Source organism: Rhinatrema bivittatum, chromosome 3 (assembly GCF_901001135.1).
Source record: "Rhinatrema bivittatum chromosome 3, aRhiBiv1.1, whole genome shotgun sequence".
Classification (NCBI taxonomy): Eukaryota; Metazoa; Chordata; class Amphibia; order Gymnophiona; family Rhinatrematidae; genus Rhinatrema; species Rhinatrema bivittatum.
The window spans coordinates 67174710-67200057 of NC_042617.1; the positions used below are offsets into that span (position 1 = coordinate 67174710).

General features: G+C 40.2%; 2 protein-coding genes across 2 annotated transcripts in view; one reads left to right on the plus strand and one right to left on the minus strand.

Annotated features, from left to right (window-relative positions):
- Nucleotides 1-6017, plus strand: part of DYNC2LI1 (dynein cytoplasmic 2 light intermediate chain 1) — a 200980-nt gene extending 194963 nt beyond the window's left edge. The window contains exon 13 of the mRNA XM_029593329.1: nt 5466-6017. Coding sequence (XP_029449189.1) covers nt 5466-5537 — 72 coding nt within the window. The 3' untranslated portion in view covers nt 5538-6017. The remainder of the gene's footprint in view (nt 1-5465) is intronic.
- A 5134-nt stretch (nt 6018-11151) lies between these two features.
- Nucleotides 11152-25348, minus strand: part of ABCG5 (ATP binding cassette subfamily G member 5) — a 63785-nt gene continuing 49588 nt past the window's right edge. Inside the window, exons 12-13 of the mRNA XM_029593330.1 lie at nt 14580-14692; nt 11152-13080 (exon numbers count right to left, since the gene is read on the minus strand). Of these exons, the coding sequence (XP_029449190.1) occupies nt 12884-13080; nt 14580-14692 (310 nt within the window). The 3' untranslated portion in view covers nt 11152-12883. The remainder of the gene's footprint in view (nt 13081-14579; nt 14693-25348) is intronic.

Genomic DNA, 25348 nt, shown 5'->3' on the forward strand with positions numbered 1-25348 from the left:
TGAAAATTATCAGGTAAGCCCTAATTTTCCTATTATCTGTGAGTGTGATACAAGAGATAGATCAACTATTGGGAATTTGACTGGTACTTGTGATCCAGATTGGCCACTGTCAGAGATAGAATGCTAGGCTCGATGGACCTTGATCTGATCGAGCATGACTGTTCTTGTGGCTGGCAGCTCGAATATATCCTTAGTATTAAGGACTAGAATAACTGGACAGACTGAGTAACCCAATTCATATTTAACAGTCAGCATATGTTATGTTACTATCAAAGCCAGATTTAAGATTTTGGCACCTGTAGACAGTGCCACAGCATTGGCCCTTTGAAGCTCTGTTGGCACGTGCCCTAAAGCAAGGAGAAGCAAGTTCCTCTTTGGTCTGGATTTTTGGCACCTTCAAAATTTCTCATCTTTGGCAGTTGACCATGTTGCCAGGTCCTAAATCCATGCCTAGTTATTTTGTGCTTTGTATGCAGCTCCTAGGCTAGGATTAAAGTAAACAAGATAATATCAAGGAAATTTCCACCAGAAAAGGGCTACTAGGCAAGGGTACCTTTTTGCCAAAGTTATTGAGCTTCTGATGGATCAGACAAGGTATGTTCTACTGCAGCATGTGGTCTAACATTTTGCTGAGTGCCATCAAGATCCACAAGAACATAAGAATTGCCATACTGGGTCAGACCAAGGTCCATCAAGCCCAACTTCCTGTCTTCGACAGTGACCAAGAACCTGGAAGATCCCATAAAGTAGATCTAATTCCTGTTATTCACTCCCAGGGATAGCAGTAGTTTCCTTTAGTTTACTTGGCTAATAATGTATAATGGTCATTTCCTCCGGAACTTGCAGTAGTTTCCTTTAGTTTACTTGGCTAATAATGTATAATGGTCATTTCCTCCGGAACTTGTCCAAAGCTCTCTCATGTACACACACACCTTACACACAGGCTTCCTTCTCTCACACTCATATACATCCCTTTACACAGGCTCTTTCTCACACATAGACAATCCCTTCATACAGGCTCTCTTTCTCACACATACATATACTCTCACACAGGCTCCTTCTCTCACAAACAATCTCTTTTTCACACACACTAGCTCCCATCTTTTATACATATACAAACTCCTTCACAATCCCCTCACATAGGCTCCCTCTTTCTGGCACCCACACTCACGCACCCTCACATATGCTCTCTCTCACCCAACCCACCCCCCACAAGCTCGCAATCTTACACACACCTCTACACACAGACTCACTCTCACCGGAGCCTGCACCATCTTCGCCTTGAGCAGGATGGCCTCCGCTCTTGGCATGCTGGGGCCTGCTTCATCTTCGCCGCGAGCAGGACGGCCTCCGTTCGCTGCATGCTGGAGCCTGCTCCATCTTCACCACAAGCGGACGGGCTCTGTTCACGGCACGCCAGGGCCTGCTCCATCTTCTCTATAGCCTGTGTTACTTTATATTGGACCAACAGAAATTTTAGTATATTAAAGAAGATTGAGTTTTGTAAAATACCAGTGGTTTAATAATATATCATGTATTTGAATACATTTTGAAATGTCAATGAGTAAAATATTTTAGATCTATTCTGAAGAATAATTAATATTTTAATTTACTTAATTTAAAAATGAGTATTTGAAAATTTGTGCAATACTGATAAATGACAAGTATTTGTAATTCTTGTTCAAATGAAATGCTTGTTTCTTAATGATGGGGTGATTATAACAGCCATATATGTATGTGGAAGGACATCATCAACAAAAGTTTTACTCGGCATCTCCAAATGTTCAGAATGTTCCCAGTTGAAAGTTGGCATCCCTAACAGTTTAGTGTGTCAATGCTAAAAATAATGATCATCACCCCCACTGTAGATAGCAGCAGGTTGGTAAGGCACTCCCCCGAATATGATTTATTAGTCTTTGTTCCTGGAAACAGTAATCACTAGACCTTTTAACTACATGGAGATAATTTAAGTAATATAATTACAAAAATAACTGGTAACCTTTCTGATACTGTTTTTATGTAAGTGTACAGTGATTATATTTGGAAGAAAATGCAAAGCTTAAGGAGAAGTTTCATATTCTAAATGTAAAATGTTTTTATCTTAATTTTTTTTTTTAATATTAGGAGTTCTGTGTAACTTAAGGTTTTAATCAGTGGTGTCCCTATGAGGAGGAAAGGTTGTTGGTAAAAGAAGTGACAGATTGCAGCTAAATAGCTACAGTACTCTCTGATTGTACTCAGTTATAGTTAACCCTTCTTGCTTCTTACTTTCAGAATATGTCTTCTTGTTTCCTGTATCGCTGAGCTTGGCCTCACTTTAGGAAATAGGAAGAGTGACACTAACATTAGAAGTCAGGCAGGGCTCTATCCTGCAGTCAGAGATCAGTACATCTCTTTAGTCAGTGAGTCTGGTAAGGCCAGAACTGTAAATACCCTTTAATTTCCTTTTTTAATATATATTGTAATCCACATCAGATGAAATCTTTTTACATTTAAGCATCCTGAATGTTACCAGGAAAAGGAATATGATTTTAAAATTTAGAACAAGAGTTGTCTCTTTAAAATAAATGTAATTTAATTCTTATTCATAATAGAAACAAACAGTAGAAACTGAAGCAAAAAGAAAAACTCATGACAATTTTCTGATGAACAAAAACACAATCTCCAGTAAACTTACTACAGAAGTAGAAGGGAGAGAGGAAGCTACAGATATACTACAGAAAAAGCAGTGTCTGGTCAATGAAAGATTAGTCATAGATGAAGTTACTGGGGCCAATTTTCAAAGAGTTTAGGTTCCTAATTTTTGGAGTTATGCTTCTAAATTAGCTCTTTTGAAAATTTACTACAGTTGAGTCCCTAAATTTAGGCTCCTAGCTTCATTAGGAATCTAAATTTAGGATCCTAAAAAGTGTGTGGCTATGGGGATGGAGTTAGGAAAGGGAAACAAAGTTGGGAGCTTAGCGCTGATTTTCAGAACTAGGCACCTACTTTACAGGGTCATTCATCAAATGCATTATGGTCATAACGCATGCAATAGTAATGGTAGCGCATGGCGCAAATGCAAATTTTTCAAAGGGGAGGGGTTTGGGCGAGATTAATGAAAATGAAGGGCATATTTATAGCGTGCATTACACTATTGCACATTTTTTATGCCGGAAATAACTACACCTTTTTTCCTGACATTAAGCTATGTAAAATGCCCGAAACACAATTCATGATAAAGATTGCAAATTGCATTTTAGCCATTTTTGGGCTGGGGGAGGGAGCGTGAAAGAGCGCCTCTGGGGAGGCCTTCACAGTATTCAACTATTTATATCACTATAGGAGGGCCAGCTAATAACTCGAGGTGAGGTTTTGGTGGTGGTTTAGGGTTTTGGGGCCAATTGACATGCAGAGTGAGACGTACGAACAGCACAGTACATCTCAGTGAAGATTTGATGTCATTTGGAGTGAGAAACATTTTCACATAGATGAGATTTCTACAGTGTTCTCTCACCCTAGCTTGATGGTACCCTGGTATAGAGTCCATCAAACTAGGGCAAGAGAACATTGTAGAAATCTCATCTTTGTGAGACTTTCCTCACACCAAATGACGTCAAATCTTCACTGAGGTGTACTGTGCTGTTCGTCCATCTCACTTTGCATGTAAAACTGGACCCTAAACCACCACCAAAACCTCACCTCGAGTTATTAGCTGGCCCTCCTATAGTGATATAAATAGTTGGATACTATGAAGACCTTAGAAAGAGGTTCTCTCTCTCTCTCTCTCTCTCCCCCCCAAGTTGTATAGGCACTTTGTATGCAGCAAACCACAAGTATCATGGGGTGTGAAAACTTTAATGCGCCCCTTGATACTACCTATGTAAAGCGCTAACGTGGTGCAGTAATTAAAAAATTATCATACACATGTCCTTTTTATTTATCACTGGTGTTATCCATGTGAAATTATAGCATTTTGATGAATCTAGGGGTTACGTCCCTAAATCTCATGCAAATAAATAAGAACCGTAACTTTTAGGGACTTAAATTTATGTACATTTTCAGCTGAAAACTTAAGGGCAGATTTTAAATGCCTGGCACGCGTAAATCCTGGCCTTTACGTGTGCTGGGCGAATCTTCAAAGAGGCCCGGCCTTGCGCATAAAGGCCGGGACATGCTCAAGTGCCGGGCTTCTTGGAAGGGGCGGGCTGGAGGGTGTGTTTCGGGCGGGGCGCAGGGCAGGCCGGGACAGTGCCATTGTTTGCTGTCCCGGAGCCTCGCTTGCAAGTTACTTCAGGTCGGGCCCTGAAGTAACTTGAAAAATAAAATGTAACAAAAATTTTAAATTGTTTTTAGAGGGTGGGGAGGAGAGGGAAAGGGGAAAAGAGATTAGGGTAGGGGGTAGGAAAGTTCCCTCCCAGTCTGCTCTGCATTATCACATGCGAAAACGCCATAACGTACTTTCATGCATGACCCTGTTAGGTACCTAATTTAGACCTAGATTCATCATTTTGCTATAAATTTCACATGAATAGCGCCTGCAATAAAAGGGGCATAATTAGAGAAGTTTTAGAGATACCGCAACACACACTATTTTACTGCATCGCATAGGAATTTTACAACACGCATTAATTTATCACATCCACGATATTTTCACTTCGCAAGCTGAGAAGTGCCCAGACAGGCATTTCCACATTTTGGGCTGCTCCTGGGAAAGAGAGAGAAACTCTTTATAAGGCTCTCATATAAGTAAACTATTTATACCACTGTAAGAAGGTCAACTAGTAACTCAAGGATCAGTTTTGGCAATGAGTTCACCATGACAGAGCCAAACTGCTTCAACGAGAGAAGCCTTCCCAGAGGCTGCCTAAGCTAGGTCGAGAGTACATTGTACAAATCTCATCTTTTTATAACTTTCATCACTCCAAATTACATAAAATCTTCACTGAGGTCTACTGTGCTGTTCGTACCATTGACTCTGCATGTAAAACTGCCCCCCAAAATCTAGCCCACCTCTAAAACCTTACCCTGAGTTCAGAATGCCCTCTCTCACAGTGGTCTAAAAAGTTGCTACTCCAGAGGTGCGCTCTCTCTCCCCCCTCCTCCCCCTCCCCTCTCCCCCTCTCCTTCTCTCCCCCTCTCACAAATCCCATTTCGGGCATAACGCACAGCATAACACCAGGTAAAAAGGTGTAATTTCCAGCGTTAAATCACACGATAACATGCTATCGCATGTAGCATTAAGCACTCCTCATTTTCATAAACTTCTCCTATTTGACTAAATTTTTCAAATTTGCATATGCATCTCGCAATGTGTTATTTATCGTGGGCATTAGGGCGATTTGAAAAAATGACCCTCTTAGTAATGTTAAGGGTTGTCAATGCCTCTCACTTGGCTGTTAGCTATCAGGTAATGCCTTCCCTGATGGTTATTCCCACATATATATTTTTAAGTATTTCAACAGATATTTTCTTTCATGTTTCAGGAACTTGAACAGTACACCAGAAATGCTTCTAAATCCTGGAAAGGGATGGAACTTGACGTTTCTGGGAGATAACTTTTATTTGCAAATTCAAATTAATTTGAGTCTGACATTTTATGCTTATGCTCAACCTTTGTTTAAAAAATGGATATTTTTCAGATGTACATATTTTAAAACTTTGATTGTTCGAAGGTTCACTTTAAAAAGTGGTGTAATATATTGTTAAAATCTTGAATATCAAAACAATGTAGACTAGCAAGCAAGATAAAATGTTGTGCTACTGAGCTGATGGTTTTGGATAACTAACAGAAAAACTGTTATAACTAACTTGTGCCAGACAGACATCAAAATAAATGTTCAAACTGCACTAAAAAAAAACTGACCAACAGTATGTGCTAAAAAGAAAAAAGTGAACCTAATACATTATCGTATATACATTTTACATGGTAAATTATATCTTGTATAAAATGTAATTAGATGCTGTTTTATGTTCTCTACATGGCATTAATTCTTTTGTTTATCCAAATTGTTTAATAAAATGAATTCTATAGTGGAGATCGATACCATGTTATCTTGTTTTGCCATTTGCAGAAGTGTAATTTTCTTATTAAATATTGTTAAAATTCCTCCATGAAATGTCTTTTTTAATATGATAGCATATAATTGCTAATACAAATTTTCCATTGTCTTTTCTGAACATTATTTTTTATTTTAAACAATAGTAATTACATAAAGGACCTTGCATTTCTGTGAAATTATGCACATCTATAGAAGGAAGGTATACAGCCTGGGACCCATACATTTCAATATTATTTTTACTGACCTAAACGTCTATGTTACATGATACAGAGAGAGGGAGGTAATGACCACTAAATGGAAGAAGCATCTGAGGATAGTCCTACCTGATTATCTGTCTTGCCAAGCAATGTGACAAGGTAGTAGGGAGAGTCAGTGAGACATTAAGGGCCAGATTTTAAAAAGCCTACGCACGTAAATCAGGTTACGCATGCCGGGCCTATTTTAGAAAGGCCCAGCGACGCGCGTAAAGCTCCGGGACGTGTCTAAGTCCCGGGGCTTTGGGAAAGGGGTGGGGAAGTGGGCGGGGACAGAGGCCTCCGGCACAGTGGCCATTTGCTGCTGTGTCGGAGGATCACATGCTGGCTGGGTGCCGGTGCATGCAACCTGTGCCTGCCCCTAGGCAGGCGCAACTAATTTTTTGGGGGGGCCTAGATTAGGGATAGGGGGTGGGTTGGGAAGGGGAAGGGAGGTTGGGGCTTGGAAATGTCCTGGGAGGTTACGGGTGAAGGCCGCAGGCGTTGGCACGCGCAGGGTGCACAATTGTGCACCCCCTTGCGTACGCCAACCCCTGATTTTATAACATGCGCGTACCTGCACGTGCATGTTATAAAATCGGGCATCCATGTGTGCGCGCCAGGTAGCGCGTGCACATGGACGCCCGCTCGTAGGTATTAAAATCTACCCCAATATTGCATAAGAAGAAGTACTACCATCCTACAAATTATCAGTGAAACCTCTGAAGGATTATGTCTAGTTCTAGAGGATTTTTTTCCAGAAGAATATGGACAAAGTAGAGTTAGTCAATAAGAAGGCTACCAAATTAATGCAGAGACTGCAGAGTAAGATCTTTGAGATTAGACTTAAAGACCTAAATATGTAGACCATGTTAAAAAGAAAAAGGAGGGAAGGTAGACATTCATATATCAACAACAAACAAGAACCGTTTAATCCCAAATAGTCAATCACATAAAAAGAAGGGAAACAAAAAAACCCACAGTTTCAAATTCAAATAAGCACATATATATATATATATATATATATCAAGGTGTCAGCAAGCCTGTTGATGTACCCTTTAGTGCACAGGTCACCCAGTCAATTCATTCATTCACCTTGAAAGTAAGAACATCTGGGGGGTTTTTTGGGGGGGGAGGTTAGGAATTTTCTATGAATGCATATAAAAAAATGTTTCTAGACAGCCAATCGTTACTTAACAAATTGGAAAAGTTGCGATGCCAAAACTGGTTTATATTACGGAATAACAGAGTAATACTTTATGTGAAGTTACTGTAAACTATAAAATAGAGAGAATCCCTGCATTGTGATTTACTGCTGAAGGTTTAAATCCTTATCCTAATGCAATGTCAAATCCTTCCTGCCATTCTATATGCAAATAGATATAAATTTGCTCATGGTCAGTTGGAGTAAAAGAATGTAACACTGTTTTCTGCAAACATGTCTTATTGGTTCAGTAATACTTTCTAACTGAATTGTTTGTAACAATGTTAATATATTGGTGTTTTGAGTATTTGCTATAAAGAATTACAATAGGGTACAAAATGGAATTATTCTATGGATTATATGGTATTGTTATACAAACATATGCAAGAAACAACTTGAAACTAATTTGCCTTGTCATTCATCAAAATGCGTTATTGCAAAAACTTAGGCACAATCCAATTGATTCTAGACTATCCATGTCCAATAACATATCAACAATAGTAAAAAAAAAATCATTTTACAAACTTCAAATGTTGAAAAAGCTTAAACCTTTACTGTTCCCAACAGACTTTCGATCTGTAACGCAAGCACTCATTCTACCAAGTCTAGATTACTGTAATTCCCTATACCTAGGATTACCAATATCCACTATTCATCCACTCCAATTTATTCAAAATACCATAGCTCGTCTTTTGTACAATATCTCTCTCAGGGACCATATTACCCCAACTCTACAGCATCTTCATTGGTTACCGATCCCTTATCGAGTCTCTTATAAAATCCTCACCATAATCCACAACTTAATCTACAATCCTACATCTGTTGGCTCTGCACTCTACTAAGAATATATAAATCAACTCTGCAGCTCCATTCAATGGATAAATGTATTCTTGAAGTGCCCTCAATAAAACTCACACACCTGGACCTTACATGTAAACGAGCTTTTTCAGTTTCAGACCCGACTCTGTGGAACTGGAACCACTGGCTTAGTAATATTCAGCAATGCCTCTGCCTGGCTTTGGGTTAGGTTAAGAAAGTACAAGGGGAGGGGGAGAGGAGTAGTGTTTTTCTGATGTTTGGTAAACACTATTATAACATTTTTTTCACCGAGGCTGTTTTATCAGTGTTGATCGGTTAAAATCTAATATGAGAAGCCCTATTTATATTATATCTCGCTTATTTTTTTCTGAGAAATCAAATTCTTCCATTTTGGCTAAAGTCCAATGTCTCCAGTGATATCAGGTAGCATTGTCAGAGACAGAGAAGAATGGAATGAGCATTAAAAAAAAAGAAAAGGAGAGAAATTAAATGGAGAAGAAAAAAATGACAAATGAAATTAGTCAAGCACATACAAAAGAGAGTTGAAGCTATTTTATTTTTTAAATGAAAATTTTTAACAAATAATTTTGATGATAAAAATTCTTTTATGATTATTAATAATATAAAATGATGCACATTTGTAAATTGTGCCACAAAAATTCTGCAGAATCTTAAAATGGAGTCACAGATTGTCTAACCTTTTCCCCAGAATCTGTACAGGAATTGCTGAAAAGGGTAACCAAAATGATAAGGGGCATGGAACCACTCCCCTATGAGGAAATGTTAAAGAAGTTAGGACTGTTCAGTTTGGAGAAGAGATAACTGAGGGGGGATATGATAGAGATCTACAAAATCATGAAAGGACTTGATCAGGTTAATGTAAATCAATTATTTACTCTCTCAGATAATAGTAGGACTAGGGGGCACTCCATGAAGTTAGGAAGTAGCTCATTTAAAACAAATTGAAGAAAATTTTTTTTCACTCAGCGTATAGTTAAGCTTTGAAATTCATTGCCAAAGGATGCGGTTATGGCAGTTGGTGTAACTAGGTTAAAAAAAAGGTTTGGATACGTTCTTAGAGGAAAAATCCATAAACTGCTATTACGGTAATTAATAAGCAATAGAAGCATGTGATCTATCTAATATTTGGGTACTTGCCAGGTACTTGTGACTTGGATTTGCCACTGTTGGAAACAGGATGCTGGGCTTGATGGACCCTTGGTCTGACCCAGTATGGCATATCTTATGTTCTTTTGCAAAAAAGCAAAATGTTATATATTAATATACCCTTCGGTATTAATGTACATTGTATGTCTGTTCATATAAACTCCTGTTACTCCCCTCCCACAGTTATTAATGTAATCCATTTGACTGTTCATGTAAACCACTGTTTTTTACTTGTATCTCGGAGTGAAGGCATGCGCCATCTCCCACAGTTATTAATGTAAACTGTTTGATTTTTCATGTAAACTGTTGTTATACCTGTAAACCGGAATGAAGGCCAGTGCTAAACTTTGGTATATAAAAATATACAAATAAATAAATAAATATCTTGAATGATATTGTTAGTATTTTTTCCTTTTTAGCCTTGTTTCCATAGGCCTCGGAGCCTTATAGTAACACAATAAATGGTGGCAGATAAAGACCAAAATGTTCCATCCAGTTCCATCAGTCTCTCAACCTAGCTTGATGTTACCCAGGTAGTGCGTCCATCAAGCTAGGTTGAGAGAACATTGCACAAATATCATCTTTGAGTGAGTTTCCTCACTCCGAGGGTCATCAAATCTTCACAAGAGAGCACTGTTCTGTTCGCACATCTCACTTTGAATTTCAAAGTGGCCCCTAACCCCCCTACACTAATACCTAAACCTCACCTTGAGTTACTAGGTGGGCCTCCCATAGAGATATATAGGTTGAGGGCATTATGGCTAGTCTCTTAGTCTCTCTCTCTCGCTCTCTCTCTCTTGCTCTCAACATGATCCCCCCAGTGGTTGTATGTAAGAAATACCACATTCTGGCACTTATCTCAAAGTGCGAAAAAGTTATCACAATTTGCGGTAACTTAGATATTGTGATAAACTGCCTATTACCATAAAACACACCCCTTTTTCTATCGCATGCGGTATTTAGTGCATTTTGATAAATCCAGGCCTATGTCAAGAACCATTAGGTAGAATGAAAATTGGTCAGTCCATGGTTGCTGTCAGTAACACACTGAGATTTCTTCCTGCATATATTTTCACAGCAATATTTATAGCTCACTGTTTCACTGTTTTGTGTCCTAGAATATATTTTGATTCTGCTTACATACTGAAAGCTTCAAAGACATCTTGATAGATATATCAGTTTTTACTTCCATTGGTAATATTGCAGATAGATTGAACTAAGGCTATCTAGAATATCACATATACTACTAGTTGTTTGTTTTTTTTTCTCTCTTTTTATCCCCTGTCTTCTCCTCAATTCTGTATACCTCCACCCCAGGTGGTAAGGGGTATCCTAACTAATCAGGAGACTTGGAGAGATGTCTCCTCTCAAAAGTCTCTCACTGCTACTATTTTGGCCAGCAGAGTCACTAAACTAGTGACAGCATCTTCTCTCCTTTGCCTAGATTCAATACATCACCTCCATGGTGCACGTGATCCTTGCAAGTCCCATTGAATAGGAAACTCATTTTCAAGTTTCCTATATCCCAGCGCTGCATCCAGGGTCCAACAACCATTTTTTTGTGTTATAAATCAACAACATTCACACCCACAATGACAAACATGCATTAGGAAAAAACTTTCAGCAGGAATGACTTTGTTCATTTTTATTTACATATCTATTTATTTATTTATTTATTTAACAGCTTTTATATACCGGTATTAGTAGGGACATCATACCAGTTCACAAATGAACAGCAGGACTGAAATTACATGATAACAAGGGAGCGTAACTGGGAGGGGGATAACTTGAGAACAGCATGGAAGGAGAGGTTAAAACAACAAGAGATAACTCTGTAGAAATTTAGGATACATAATAATAGTTACACAAACAAATTACTGAATAGTAAACAAATTGGATTACAGATGATGAAAATGTTGCCATAATCATAAACTGAATGAAAACAGAAATTCTAAAGTAGCTAGATTTTCAGAGGGTAAAATGAGATTTCAGAAAATTGGTTTTCAAAATATCCATGATAGTTCTTGCATTAAAACCAATCTATTTATTTATTTATTTAATTCTTTTCTATACCAACATTCATGACACATGTCATATCACATCAGTTTACATCAAACATGGGATATTTAACATTAACAATAATCATAGCTAGAGAGCTACTGATAGAGTTAAGGGAAGAGGTAAGTTACAATAAACGAGGGTTACTGGAACTAGGAGGTTGGAAGAGAGTAAGGAGAGAGGAACGGTTGAGTAACAGTATAAATATATGGAATCACAACAGTAAGAGGAACAGATGAATGATATATGTTATAACAATAGTATATACAAAATAATTATGTAGAACAAAATAAAATATAGAGTGAAGAATATAACGTTACCGATTAAATGGTTAAGGATAGGTTTGTTTGAACAGCCATGTCTTTAGGTTTTTTTTAAAGGTGGGTGGGCAATGTTCCTGGCGTAGGTCTGGAGGCAGGGTGTTCCAAAGGGATGGCCCAGCTGCGGAGAAGGCACGTTCCTTAGTGGAGGTGTGAAGAATGGATTTAGGGGGGGGGGGGGGAACGGGGATGTGTAGGGTTCCTTTATAAGCAGTTCTAACTGGTCTTTTTGAGGTGTCGAGTCGTAGCGGGATTTTTAGCTCGAGCAAGTGCTGATTATGGATGGTTTTGTGAATGATAGTGAGAGACTTATGAAGGATTCTAAAGCTGATAGGGAGCCAATGGAGATTCCTGAGGATGGGTGTGATGTGGTCTCCTCGGCTGGAGTTGGTTAGGATTCTGGCAGCGGCATTCTGGAGCATCTGCAAGGGTTTTGTGGTAGTTGTGGGGAGGCGTAGAAGGAGGGAGTTGCAGTAGTCGATTTTAGAGAAAAGGATAGCTTGGAGGACTGTCCGGAAGTCATAGAAGTGGAGGAGTGGTCTAAGTTTTTTTTCAGAATGTGTAATTTGTAGAAGCAGTCCTTTGTTGTGTTGTTAACAATTTTTTTTAATTTTAGTCGGTTATCTAGTACTACACCAGGTCTCTAGCTTGGGCAGCTGTGGCGGGAGCGGGGTCAGGGAGGGAAAGGTTACTGTGGTCTGAGGAAATGAGGAGTAGTTCGGTCTTGGCCTTGTTGAGGATGAGATTGAGACTGGAGAGGAGGAGGTTGACAGAGTGAAGGCAGCTGTCCCAGAACTTGAGGGTTTTTGGGGAGGGAATCTGTTATGGGAATCAGGATCTGCACATCATCGGTGTATATGAAATGAGTTAGATTTAGTTTAGCGAGGAACTGGAAGAGGGGTAAGAGATAGATATTAAAGAGGGTAGGGGAGAGGGAGGAGCCTTGGGGTACTCCAAGGGTTGAACTGGTGTGGGGGGGGGGGGGGGGGAGATTCTTTATCTACACAAAAAGTAGTTGCACTTATGGGTAGTTATATAATTTTACTGCCTGTGAATAATTATATCTCTTAATTTGAAGCTTATGATTCCAAGAATTACTAATGTAGGTAAGAAGGCATATAGCATTACAAAATCAAAAGTGAACCTGGAAAGTCCGCCAGGATATGATTTTTCAATAAACTGGTTCCCCTTAGAAAATACACAGAGTGAGGAAGACCCAGCTGTATGGTTCCGTCCATCTGCAAAACAAAGACTTGGCATTGTAAAATCAAGAATACAAAAGATCTTGATTCCTTTTATTCAGCACTTTTAACCAAGATGTTCATTTGCTGTAGATATATCAGGCTATATATGCTTGCATATTCTTGCAAGTTGCAATATTACAATTTCCAGTATGTTTGTCATTAAGGTATCTTCATAATCTTCCTAAGATTACTCCTGAATCTACCCCCTTTCACCCTCATCTCATAACCCATCATTTTAGAGCCTCCTTTCCATTGATAAAGGCTCACCTCCTTTGCATGGAAATCTTTGCGATATTTGAATGTCTCTTATCATGTCTCCCCTATCTCACCTTTCCTCTATGGTATATGTGTTTAGATCTTTACGTTTATCCCCATATGCTTTAGAACAAAGACCACTGACCATTTTAATAGCCACCCTCTGGACTGACTCCATCCTGTTTATATCTTTTTAAAGGTGCGGTCTCCAGAATTGTCCCCAGTATTCCAAGAGAGGTCTTACCAGGGACTTACACGGGGGCAATATCACTACCCCCTTTTCTGCTGATCATTCCTCTCCCTTTGCAGCCAAGCATATTTCTGGCTTTTACCATTGCTTTATCCACCTGTTTGGCTACCTTAAGATCATCATATACAATATCCCCCAGATCCCGCTCTTCCTTTGTGTTTAGAAGAATTTCACTTCCAACATTGTACCTTTCCTTTGGGTTTTTGCATCCTAAATGCTTTAATCTGCATTTTTTAGCATTAAATCTTAGTTGCCAGACCTTGGACCATTCCTCGAGTTTTGCTAGATCCCTCCTCATGTTTTCTACTCCTTTCTATTCACCCTGTTACAGATTATGGTATCATCAGTCAAAAGACAAAACTTTCCCGACAAACTTTCCATTATGTCTGATTGATGGATACATTCAGGCAGTCCTAGCAATTTGATATTCCTGTGCATGTGCTATTTATTAATACTGGGAACAATTTTCAATCAGCCCGCATTGGGACAAAGACTGTCTGTACTTTTTATCTGCAAGTTTTGCACCAATTCTTAAAGCAAAAACAGGCGTTTACTTCCACTTTGAAAACTGCTGCACGTCAAAATAGAAGCAGTCATTTGCACCTGCTTTTTCTGTGGGTAGAATTTTCCTGGAAGAGTGCGTGCATAGAGTTGAAAATGTCATCTGAGCACATACAATACTTTTCCTACACTGGAATAAACACCCCCCCCCCCCAATTAGGTTTCCTCTCATTGCAGCTGAAAATATGCATGCTATAGTAATAAGTGCAGACTTTTAGCCACATTGAGTGAGGGTAATTTCCAGACAGCTGATTAATGCATGTTTAATACTTTAAAAATTGTCTTCATTATTGGTTACTAATTAGACTCTGCATTAGGTTAGGGACAGTGCTGCTATTTCCCTAAGAGAACTGAAAGCAGCATAGTATATAAAAGTGATACATCAATCAATCACAGAATTTAGATTTCACTTATATCAGATACTTACCACATGTGAAATCCAGGTCATAAAACTCATTGATTACTAGAATCTCACAGCTATATTTCTGGTATGTTAGATAACTTAGCAGCTGAAAAGCTTGTGGCATTTCTTCCAAACTCCTTAAAAAGAAAAAGAATAGGTTGTTGAAAGAACTGACTTAAGCAGAATGAATATAATATGACTGAACTCTTGTTGGAACAGTACCACTAAAAGGTCTGTTAGAGCACTTTCTGCAACATCCTGAAATGAATCTCAAAAACACTTTATCGCTAATGAATTTATGCTTCCTTCCTCTAGTTGCATAACAGTTCATTGAAAATCATATATTTATCTTTAATTCTGTTCATTAAAGGACACATTTTCAAAGACCCATATGCGCAAATACCGGTAGTTACGCGTGAGGCCGGGCCCTGAGCATGCTGCACACATTTTCTAAAGGGCTCAGCCACACACATAACCACCGATACGCGCACAACTGCCAGGCCCTGAAAAAGGGGCAGGCCGTGGTCTGGGCGGGGCAGGATGGAGGGCGGCCGGGACCACGGTCAATAGCCAGAGGGAACTGGGGGAGGCCCGATTACATCGCCGCATGTAAGTTACAAAATCCCCCCTCCCCCGTGTGCGTGAGTCGTGGTCCATCCGCGCATGTGCACGCAAATTTTAAAATCTGATGCATCTGTGCGTGCGACAATCAGATTTTATAACATGCATGCACCGGCGCGTGCATGTTATAAAATCGGCGCATCCAATTGCACACACTTCTTTTAAAATCGACCCCTAACTGGGCAGAAGTTTGTTTAACTACTGCTCCTAGGTCAGATTGGTTAAGTTCTTGATGAAGTTCCAAGATATCTTGTTGCAGATGAGTTGATGACCTTCAGCAAATATCCAGAATCAATATCCCTGGATATTGTGTTACAAGAGTGAATTGTGTGCATCGGTTTGGAGGATTCTGCTGTACCAGGAATCAAAGTGGGAAAACATTGGGTGTTCTGCCTTCTGGCCTTCCACACTTCCAGTGCTCCATTCTTATTTTATCTTTTATTCCTTCCTCTCTTCCCTCCTTACCCTATTGCTGCTAATACTGCTGCTGTGGGCATCGAGGGGAAGGACAGGACAGCTTCCCATCACTCCACTCATCTCCTTGACCCAAATGAGGCATCAAAAAGTGCCATTATGTTGTACCAGCCCATACCATTCCAATATGAGCCCAGTGATATTCCATTTCTCATTAGTAAATCATCCAATACTGTTATTAGTATTTCTCAATGTCATTATGGCTTTTTATTAGTATTAATTCACTAATTTGCTATATACTTAGGTAAATTACTTTGAAAAGTGTCCATCCCATGAAAAATCATACATTTGAAGCTTAAAAATTCACTATCTATATCAAAAGAAAGCGAATTGCGCCGAAAACGCTGAGCCCCGCCTACAATTACAGCGCCTCCAATCAGGTACCAGCCCTGTGGGGTTTTAAATTTGAACTCACTTGCGGCGCCATTTCTCTTCGGCTTCTCTGCTGCTGCGAACGGGGAAGGCCTGCGCGATCGGCGCCGAGCCCCGCCGGGGAAAGGTCACTGAGAATCTCTCCCCTCCCCTCCCAGCCGGCCTCAACGCCGATAACGTGGCAGACATTGCAAAAACAAAAGCTTCCTAAAAAGAAAGCGAATCGCGCCGAAAACGCTGAGCCCCGCCTACAATTACAGCGCCTCCAATCAGGTACCAGCCCTGTGGGGTTTTAAATTTGAACTCACTTGCGGTGCCATTTCTCTTCGGCTTCTCTGCTGCTGCGAACGGGGAAGGCCTGCGCGATCGGCGCCGAGCCCCGCCGGGGGAAGGTCACTGAGAATCTCTCCCCTCCCAGCCGGCCTCAACGCCGATAACGCGGCAGACATTGCAAAAACAAAAGCTTCCTAAAAAGAAAGCAAATCGCGCCGAAAACGCTGAGCCCCGCCTACAATTACAGCGCCTCCAATCAGGTACCAGCCCTGTGGGGCTTTAAATTTAGACACACTTTCGACGCCGCGCACCGAAGGAGCGCACCGAAGGAGCGCAACAAAGGGGCCTGCCCCTTTGTCTCGCCCCTTCGCTCAGCCCCTTCGGAAGCCCCGAGTCTACCTCTTGGTCTTTAGTCCGATTCTATAAATCCGTACCATCTGTTTCTGCCCACCTACCAGCTCATACAACATAACATCAGCACCAACAAAGCAAAGCACAAACATCACTAAAGAACGGCTTTAATATCCAAGCCCCAGCTACCTGCAAAGATCTTGCAAACCAAACCACATACAGGCAGTGGCGCCCGAGACTCCAAGCCCCAGATCTGCGCAAGCCAAGCCAGCTTCACAACGAAAGCTCGTGGAATTACCAGAATTGCCAGCAGACTCTTCAGAGGATCTTTAAACATCTCATTATACGTCCACCCAATACCACCAGGTCTGCTTCCGCTCAACATTCGCCCATCATTCTCCGGACTGCACTCGCCCATCATTCTCCGGACTGCACTCGCCCATCATTCTCCGGACTGCACTCGCCCATCATTCTCCGGACTGCTTTCGCCCATCATTCTCCGGACTGCTTTCGCCCATCTTTCTCCGGACTGCTTTTGCCCATCATTCTCCGGACTGCATTCGCCCAACATACGCCCATCATACATCCAGCACTCTTCTAACTTTATCCGCCCAGCACTCTTCAAACCGCATTCGTCCAGCACTCTTCAGACAGCATTCGCCTAGCACTCCTTTCTGACCGTAATGATTCCTACATTCTTCCACTTCAGCCACTTACATCCCAACATGCACCCCCTCACAATTCCCATCATCCACAATCCCAAATGGAAAACACCAAAGCCCCCTACCCCCCCCATCACAATCGTCAACAGAGGCTCAGGCCCATCTTGCTGACACCAGTCACTCAATTCCTTGGACTAACTCTCTTCTCACTCACATTGATTAATGCGCAATCGATCGCTAAGAAAAGTCATATATTCAACGACTACCTATCCGATACAAAACCTGACATCTGTGCTATCACCTGGTTAAAACCCTCCGACACTGCGCTAATAAATCAGCTACCCATACAGGATTACGACGTTCTCTCTATTCCCAGACCCAAAAAAAGAGGAGGTGGACTTCTCCTCGCAGCCAAAAAAACACTGGGTCTGACATTGCAGACTTCCAATAACATATCAAAGATTGAATTTGCCCTATTCAACTCAAAACATCTGACGATCGGCCTAATTTATGCTCCCCCCGGAATACTGGAAGCAGACCCATCACCCATCATAGAACTTACAGCAAAACACCTAAATTCCAGAAAACCTACCATCCTCATGGGAGATTTTAATCTGCACGTAGATATCCAACCTCATTCTACCAACTGTAAAACTCTTCTCTCCTCTCTCAACAATATGGGTTTCAGACAAATAGTGACTGAACCAACCCACAAAGCAGGACATACGCTGGACCTTATCTTCATAAATGAAGGTATCACAATCCACACCACTCCAACTTGCACTCCAATACCTTGGTCAGACCATCGAATTATATCTTCGGTGTTAAAAATAAAAGAACTTCCACCACAATCCACACAACCAATAACTATATCGCTTAGGAAACAGTGCTCAGGAGACCAACTCAGTGAACACCTGGCCAAGGAACTTGAGCACCTAGACCTATCCGACGTAAACTCAGCAACTTCATCATGGACCAACATCACTAAAAAGGTTGCAGATCAAATTTGCCCCATGACAACTAAATCTATCAATCCAAACAAAGACAACAGGAGACCCTGGTTCACACCGGAGCTAACAAATCATAAACACGAGTTGAGATGCAAGGAACAAAATTGGTGAAAAAACCCATCTTCAACCACCCTCCTCATCTACAAATCATGCCTTAACTCATACAGAAACAACATCAACACAACAAAGAGAATATTCTTCTCCAAAAAAATCCACCACCTCATTTTTGATTCAAGAGCTCTTTTCTCCTATGTATCAACCCTCACAAAACCCCCGGCACCTACCATTCCAGACGATCAAGCACTCAATAAAGCGAACGAACTGGCAGACTTCTTCGACTACAAAATCACCTCACTCCTAGCCCCCCTCAAGGGACCATCTACACATCCAAACCACGTAATCAACCTCAGCCCCCAATCATCGCGATCAACCGCTCAACAACCACCACTCCCAACAGATCAACAACCATCACACCCAAATGTCAAACAACCCAACACCTCACTAACAGTGCTCAACACTTTTGAGCTCACATCCTCTTTAGAAATAGAGAATATTCTCAAGAAGATAAAACCATCCTCCCATCCATCAGACCATATTCCATCCAACAAACTGAGTCTGATCACCAACACCATAGCCAAACCTTGAGCAGACATCATTAACTGCTCCCTCACCCAAGGACATGTCCCGAACCAACTCAAGTTAGCCATGCTCAAGCCGCTCCTCAAAAAACCCAACTTACCCACCTCAGACCCAGCTAATTTTAGACCCATAGCAAACCTTCCTATGATTGCCAAAGATATGGAGAAAGTTGTCAACAAACAACTTACAGAATATCTTGACGAAAACAATATCATCAAATATAGAAGACTCAGTATCTAAATGGAATTCAGCTATTACATCTACGCTAGATCTGATTGCTCCATATAAACAACACCAAATAAACAACAGGAAACAGAAACCCAATGCCCCCTGGTACTCAAAATCTTTACGTCAACTTAAAACACACCTCAGAAAGTTGGAACGAAAATGGCGACATATAAGAACAACCGAAGCAAAAAACGCATATCGATGTACCCTTCGGCGCTATTACAAAGAAATAAATCAAGCCAAAAAACTCTATTATGGAAAGATAATCTCCAAAGCCAATGGAAATCCCAATACTTTATTTAATATAGTAAAAACATTAATCACTCCACATAACGAAAGCTTCGCAGATCATGATACAATATTTTGCAATAAAATCGCCAACCACTTCAAAACAAAAGTAACCAACATTTCCACAGAATTTTCACAACTACCCTACCCCACCTGTGTCAAGAAAGAACCTAATTGTCAATGGTCCGAATTTAGTCCGGTTTCAGACAACTCAATTCAAATTATAATTAGCAAACAAAAACCCTCAAATTCACCTTACAACCCTTGTTCAGGAGTCTTCTTCAAAGCTATTGGTCATCATGCATACTCTTTTCTCAGTAGCCTAGTTAACCAATCATTAGAAACAGGACAATTCCCATCTAATCTGAAAAAAACATCCATTCTACCAATTCTAAAATCAAAAACAAAAGGTACAGCCGATCTCAATAACTACAGACCTATTGCCTCCCTCACATCATTAGCTAAACTAATAGAATCTGCAGTTTTACGTCAACTTTCTGACTTTCTATCCGAAAATAACATTCTCCACATTAACCAGCACGGCTTCAGAAAGGGACACTCTACAGAAACACTTCTCCTATCTACCTTTGACACATTATTCCGGGCATTTGATTCATATACAGATTACATTATAGTATTTTTAGATATCTCAGCAGCATTTGATACGGTCGATCACCAAATTCTCATCTCAGGCCTACAAGCAATAGGCATCACTGGAACAGTATTAAGTTGGTTTTCATCTTTTCTCACAGATCGTCCTCAGCAAGTTAATATTAACCATCAATCTTCTACCCCCTACACAATCCCATCCGGCGTTCCCCAAGGATCTTCATTATCTCCCATATTATTTAATATATATCTCCTTCCGCTTTGTCATATTTTATCATCACTCAACCTACAATTCAAAATTTATGCAGACGACATTCAATTTCTGGTCCCCTACAAAACTTCCTGGTCCGATACTCTATCTTTAGTTTCACTCTATCTTTCCACCATTAACTCTTGGCTATCTCATAATCGTTTAAAATTAAATCCATCAAAAACTGAATTAGTCCATTTAACATCCATTACAGATTCCTCTATAGGCCCACCATCTCATTTCACTTTCAGTGGCTCAACCATCCCAATTAACTGCCATGCCATAAATCTAGGTGTAACCATAAATACAGACTTACCTATGAAACAACAAATTTCCTCCCTAACAAAGAAGTCATTCTACAAATTACAGCTTCTGAAACGTCTTCGTCCTCTTCTTTTCTATCGTGATTTCAGGACTGTTCTACAATCTCTTATATTTTCTGGTCTAGACTATTGTAACGCTCTATATCTAGGTCTATCTGACTCATCAATTCACCCGCTACAATTAGTTCAAAATAGTGCAGCTCGCTTATTATCCGGTACCTCCATTCGCAATCACATTACACCTATCTTACATTCCCTTCACTGGTTACCCATAAAATACAGGATAAAATACAAAGTAATCTCAATCATTCATAGTTTAATTTACAACTCTACATCCACTTGGCTTTGCACCTTACTCCGCATTTACAAACCCACCCGACACTTAAGATCACTTACTCAAAATCTCTTAGACATTCCATCACCATGACAGGCCAGATTAGATATCACCAGGAAAAGAGCTTTTTCTGTTGCAGGACCATCTCTCTGGAACTCTTTACCCAACCCACTCCGTTTAATATCAAATCCTCATCATTTCAAAAAGGCTTTAAAAACATTCTTTTTTCAACAAGCATTTAACATTCCCACTAAACATCTCCCCGATCAAAAATGAAACTCCATCCCCTAAATTTCTCTCATCAGATACATATTACATTATCGTCTCTCTTCTATTATCCCATCCATGTTCTTTCTAGGACATTACAATTCGATAAGTTGCTACCCCCCCCCTCTCCTCCCCCCCTCCATCCCTTTTACCCTCCCTACTCTTTACCCATGGCATGTTACCATTATTATTATTTTGTTATTTAATAATTTGTTTTAGCTAACATTTATCTAGCTATTTAGTTAAATTTATGTATTTTAAGTTTATTTTAGTTATATTTTATTTTTACTTTATTTTAACATATTGTAAACCGTTTTGATAAAATTTTATTTTAAAAAGCGGTATATAAATACTTTTAAATAAAATAAATAAATAAATATCCTCACCTCAAACCAATTTGGCTTTCGTAAGACTATGAATACCGAATCATTATTAACATCATTATCAGACACTATCATTTTCAACCTAGAAAAGGGCCAACCTTGCCTCCTCGCTCTCCTGGATCTCTCATCAGCGTTTGATACCGTAAACCACACATGCCTCCTGCAACGCCTAATAGACATCGGCATTACAGGAGCAGCTTTTAACTGGTTCAAATCGTTTTTGGAGAACAGATCATACAAGGTCAAGATAAATAACAAAGAGTCCCACACCATCGAATGCAAGAGGGGGGTACCGCAAGGATCATCCCTCTCCCCGACTCTTTTCAATATTTATCTGCTCCCGCTCTGTCAACTTCTCACTAACCTTAAGCTAAGACATTACCTATACGCGGATGACATTCAAATCCTCATCCCTATAGAAGATTCCCTACACAAAGCCATATCATACTGGAATAAATGTCTGTCAGCTATCAACAATCTACTCACCAGCCTCAACTTGGTTCTAAACAAAAACAAAACTGAAATCCTCATTATAGCACCGGAAAACTATACCCCCTCCTCACATTCTAACACTAACCAACATCCGGACACCGCAGGGCTCTCCACCACGCAACAAGTTAGAGACCTGGGAGTCATCATAGACAGCAGACTCAGTCTCAACAAATTCGTCAACAACACAACAAAAGAATGTTTCTTTAAACTTCAAACAATAAAGAAACTCAAACCACTCCTCCTTTTCAGAGACTTCCGCATGGTTTTACAAGCCATCATACTCCCAAAGCTGGATTACTGTAACTCTCTCCTCCTAGGCCTACCAGCATGCACCATCAAACCACTTCAGATGGTCCTGAACGCCTCTGCAAGAATTCTATCAAATGCCAAAAAAAGAGATCATATCACCCCAATCCTCCACCACCTCCACTGGCTTCCAATTAAATACAGGATCCAGTTCAAGTCTTTAATGATGATACATAAGGCCTTACACAACATTGCACCTCTCAACTTAACATTTCAAATTAAACTACACACATCCGTGAAACCAACCAGAAGCGCCTATCAGAACAGACTAATCACACAACCGGCGAAATCCGTTCTGAGGAAACGTGCATTATCCACAGCGGGCCCTTCACTTTGGAACTCGCTCCCTCCAGACCTTCGTCTGGAACCATGCCACACTACATTTAAAAAAAACCTTAAAACTTGGCTGTTCAAACAAGCTTTCCCCTAGAGCCAAGAACACGAAGAAAAGTCTTTTCAAGCCCACAACGATTTATTCAGATCTATTATTTTCTTCCTTTATTCAATCAGAAATTTACATATGCATGCTGACTACATACATACTACATATACTCATATTGACTTCATATTTTCCATGCTATTTATTGACTTATTAACTGCATGTTTATTAACGATTCAATATCATACACTATTTGCTTACTTCGATTACTTTGTTCAATGTAAAAACTTCTTTTTTATTCTGTTCTATGTAAATGTAGCGAAAGTTACTGTTCCTTGTGAACCGGGGTGATATGTATATTATACAGGAACCTCCGGTATATAAATTATATTAAATAAATAAATAAATAAATTTGTAAGGACAAATACTGTTAAGAAGGAGATCTAGGAATAATCATCTCAGCTGACCTGAAGGTATCCAGTCAATGTAATAAACCAAGGCAAAAGGCTTGGTTGTATAAGAAGAGGTATCAGCAGAGAAAAGGAGGTAATATTGACCTCGTATAGGTCACTAGTGAGACTGTACCTTGACTACTGTGTTTAGCTTTGGAGGCCATACTTCATAAGGACATTTAGAGGATGGGAACAGATCAAAGAAAGGCTGCCAAGGGAAATGGGGATAGAACAGAAACATTTAAATATTTTTAAAACTTTGATAAATTACAGGAAGGTGAAATTTTCCATAGAAAAAAAATTTCAAGAACAAGAGCTGATGAGCTAAGGACCAGGAAAGACCATTCAGAGGAAACATGAGAAAATACCTCTTTTCTAAGATGCTTGTACTTGCCTGGAATAATCTACCAGCAGAGGTGGCAGAAATCAGTACTGTGACAGAATTCAAAATGCTTGGGCTGCCCTCATCTATCTGGCGAGCCCTGAACTAACAGGATGTTGACCCCCTCCCCCTGCCTTGGATGTTGCAGCTGATCCGCCTTAATGACATTTCCAGTGGGGCCTTAAGTCAAGCTGCAGTTACCTCAGAGCTTTTAATCAGCAGGGGAGTTGGGAGAGAGGGTGATAAGGTTGCCCTCATTCATCTTGGCCTATCTGGCAAGCCCCGTAATAATGCGTTGGTGACCCTTGTCCCCCTGTCTTGGATGTTGCTGCTGCCCGCCTTGATGACATCACCAGCAGGCCTTAAAACCCTGGGTTGAGCCGCTGTTACCTTGGAACTTTTAACCAGCAGGGGAGTTGAGAGAGAAGGTGATAGGCTGCGATGGATGAGGGCAACCTTATCTGGCGAGCCTACCCCCCCTGCCTTGCACATTGCTGTTGGCCTGCCTTGTTGACATCAACAAAGGGGCCTTAAATCCCTAAGTTGAGCCGCTCTTGTGGATCACCGAAGAGGCAAGCCACAAGAGCCTCTTCAGGAGATCGAGGGAATGGAGATATCTGAATTTGATTTTACTTTTTTGTCTATTTTTGTAATTTGGGGCAAAGGCAAACACGCTATGAATAGGAAATCATTGACTACTAAAAATAGATTTAGCAGGAAGAAGTGCAGATGGCTGTCCATCCCAGATAGATTTCCTTATAAGAAAGAAGAGAGGGTTTTATGGGCTACAAGGTTGTTTTAAGTGTGTATTAATCAATGTAATATTGTTAGTTAAGAACTGGTTGTATGTACATGATCTCATAGTTGATAGAAATCTTGATTTGGTATGTATAACTGAAACTTGGTTGAAAGGCAAACAATCCGCTATTCTATTCACATGTGTAATAGGACCACTAAACAAGGAGGGGGAGTGGCTATAATTTTTCATAATTCTCTTCCTGTGAAAATAATTTTCACTGACCAAATACCTGGCTGTGAAAGTTTTTTGGTCTTGCTGGATTTTAAAGATTCAATTATTTCCCTTTGGTATTTTCCACCAGGGCCCTCACAAAACATAATTGATCTGGTTTTGGAATCAATTTTAGGCCTATCATTGAATTACCCTCATCTATTGGTGATGGGAGATTTTAATATGCATGAAGCTGGCTGTGAGTCTACTCGAGTATTATCTTTTCTCACTACACTAGCAGTTAGTAGGCTTTCTCAAATTATCTCAGGTGCAACTCACAAAAAGGGTCATACTCTTGACTGGCTTTTTGGATCTGAAAAAGCCACTTCACATGGTAATTTGGTTTTTGAAGGGATTGAGATGTTTCCATGGTCAGAGCATGGGTTATAGGTTCAATCATGTTAGCTCTTGGACTCAAATTACAAAGAAAAGATTGCATTTTAAATCAGGTTTTAAAAAAATAGACTCTTCTAGTTTTGTGAATTTGGTTACTACTTCGGTCTAGGATTAGGTGACTCAGATTGCTGGGTTGGAAGATGGTATTCAGCTTTAAAGAAGGGAATGGATTTAGCCACCCAAACTGTCTTGAGCTTAGAACAACAGTGGGTGGTAGAAGTTCCTCTCCTTGGTATACCCCCCAGCTTCATGCTACAATTGAGAATAGAAAGTGCTGGAAAGTAGCAGCAGCA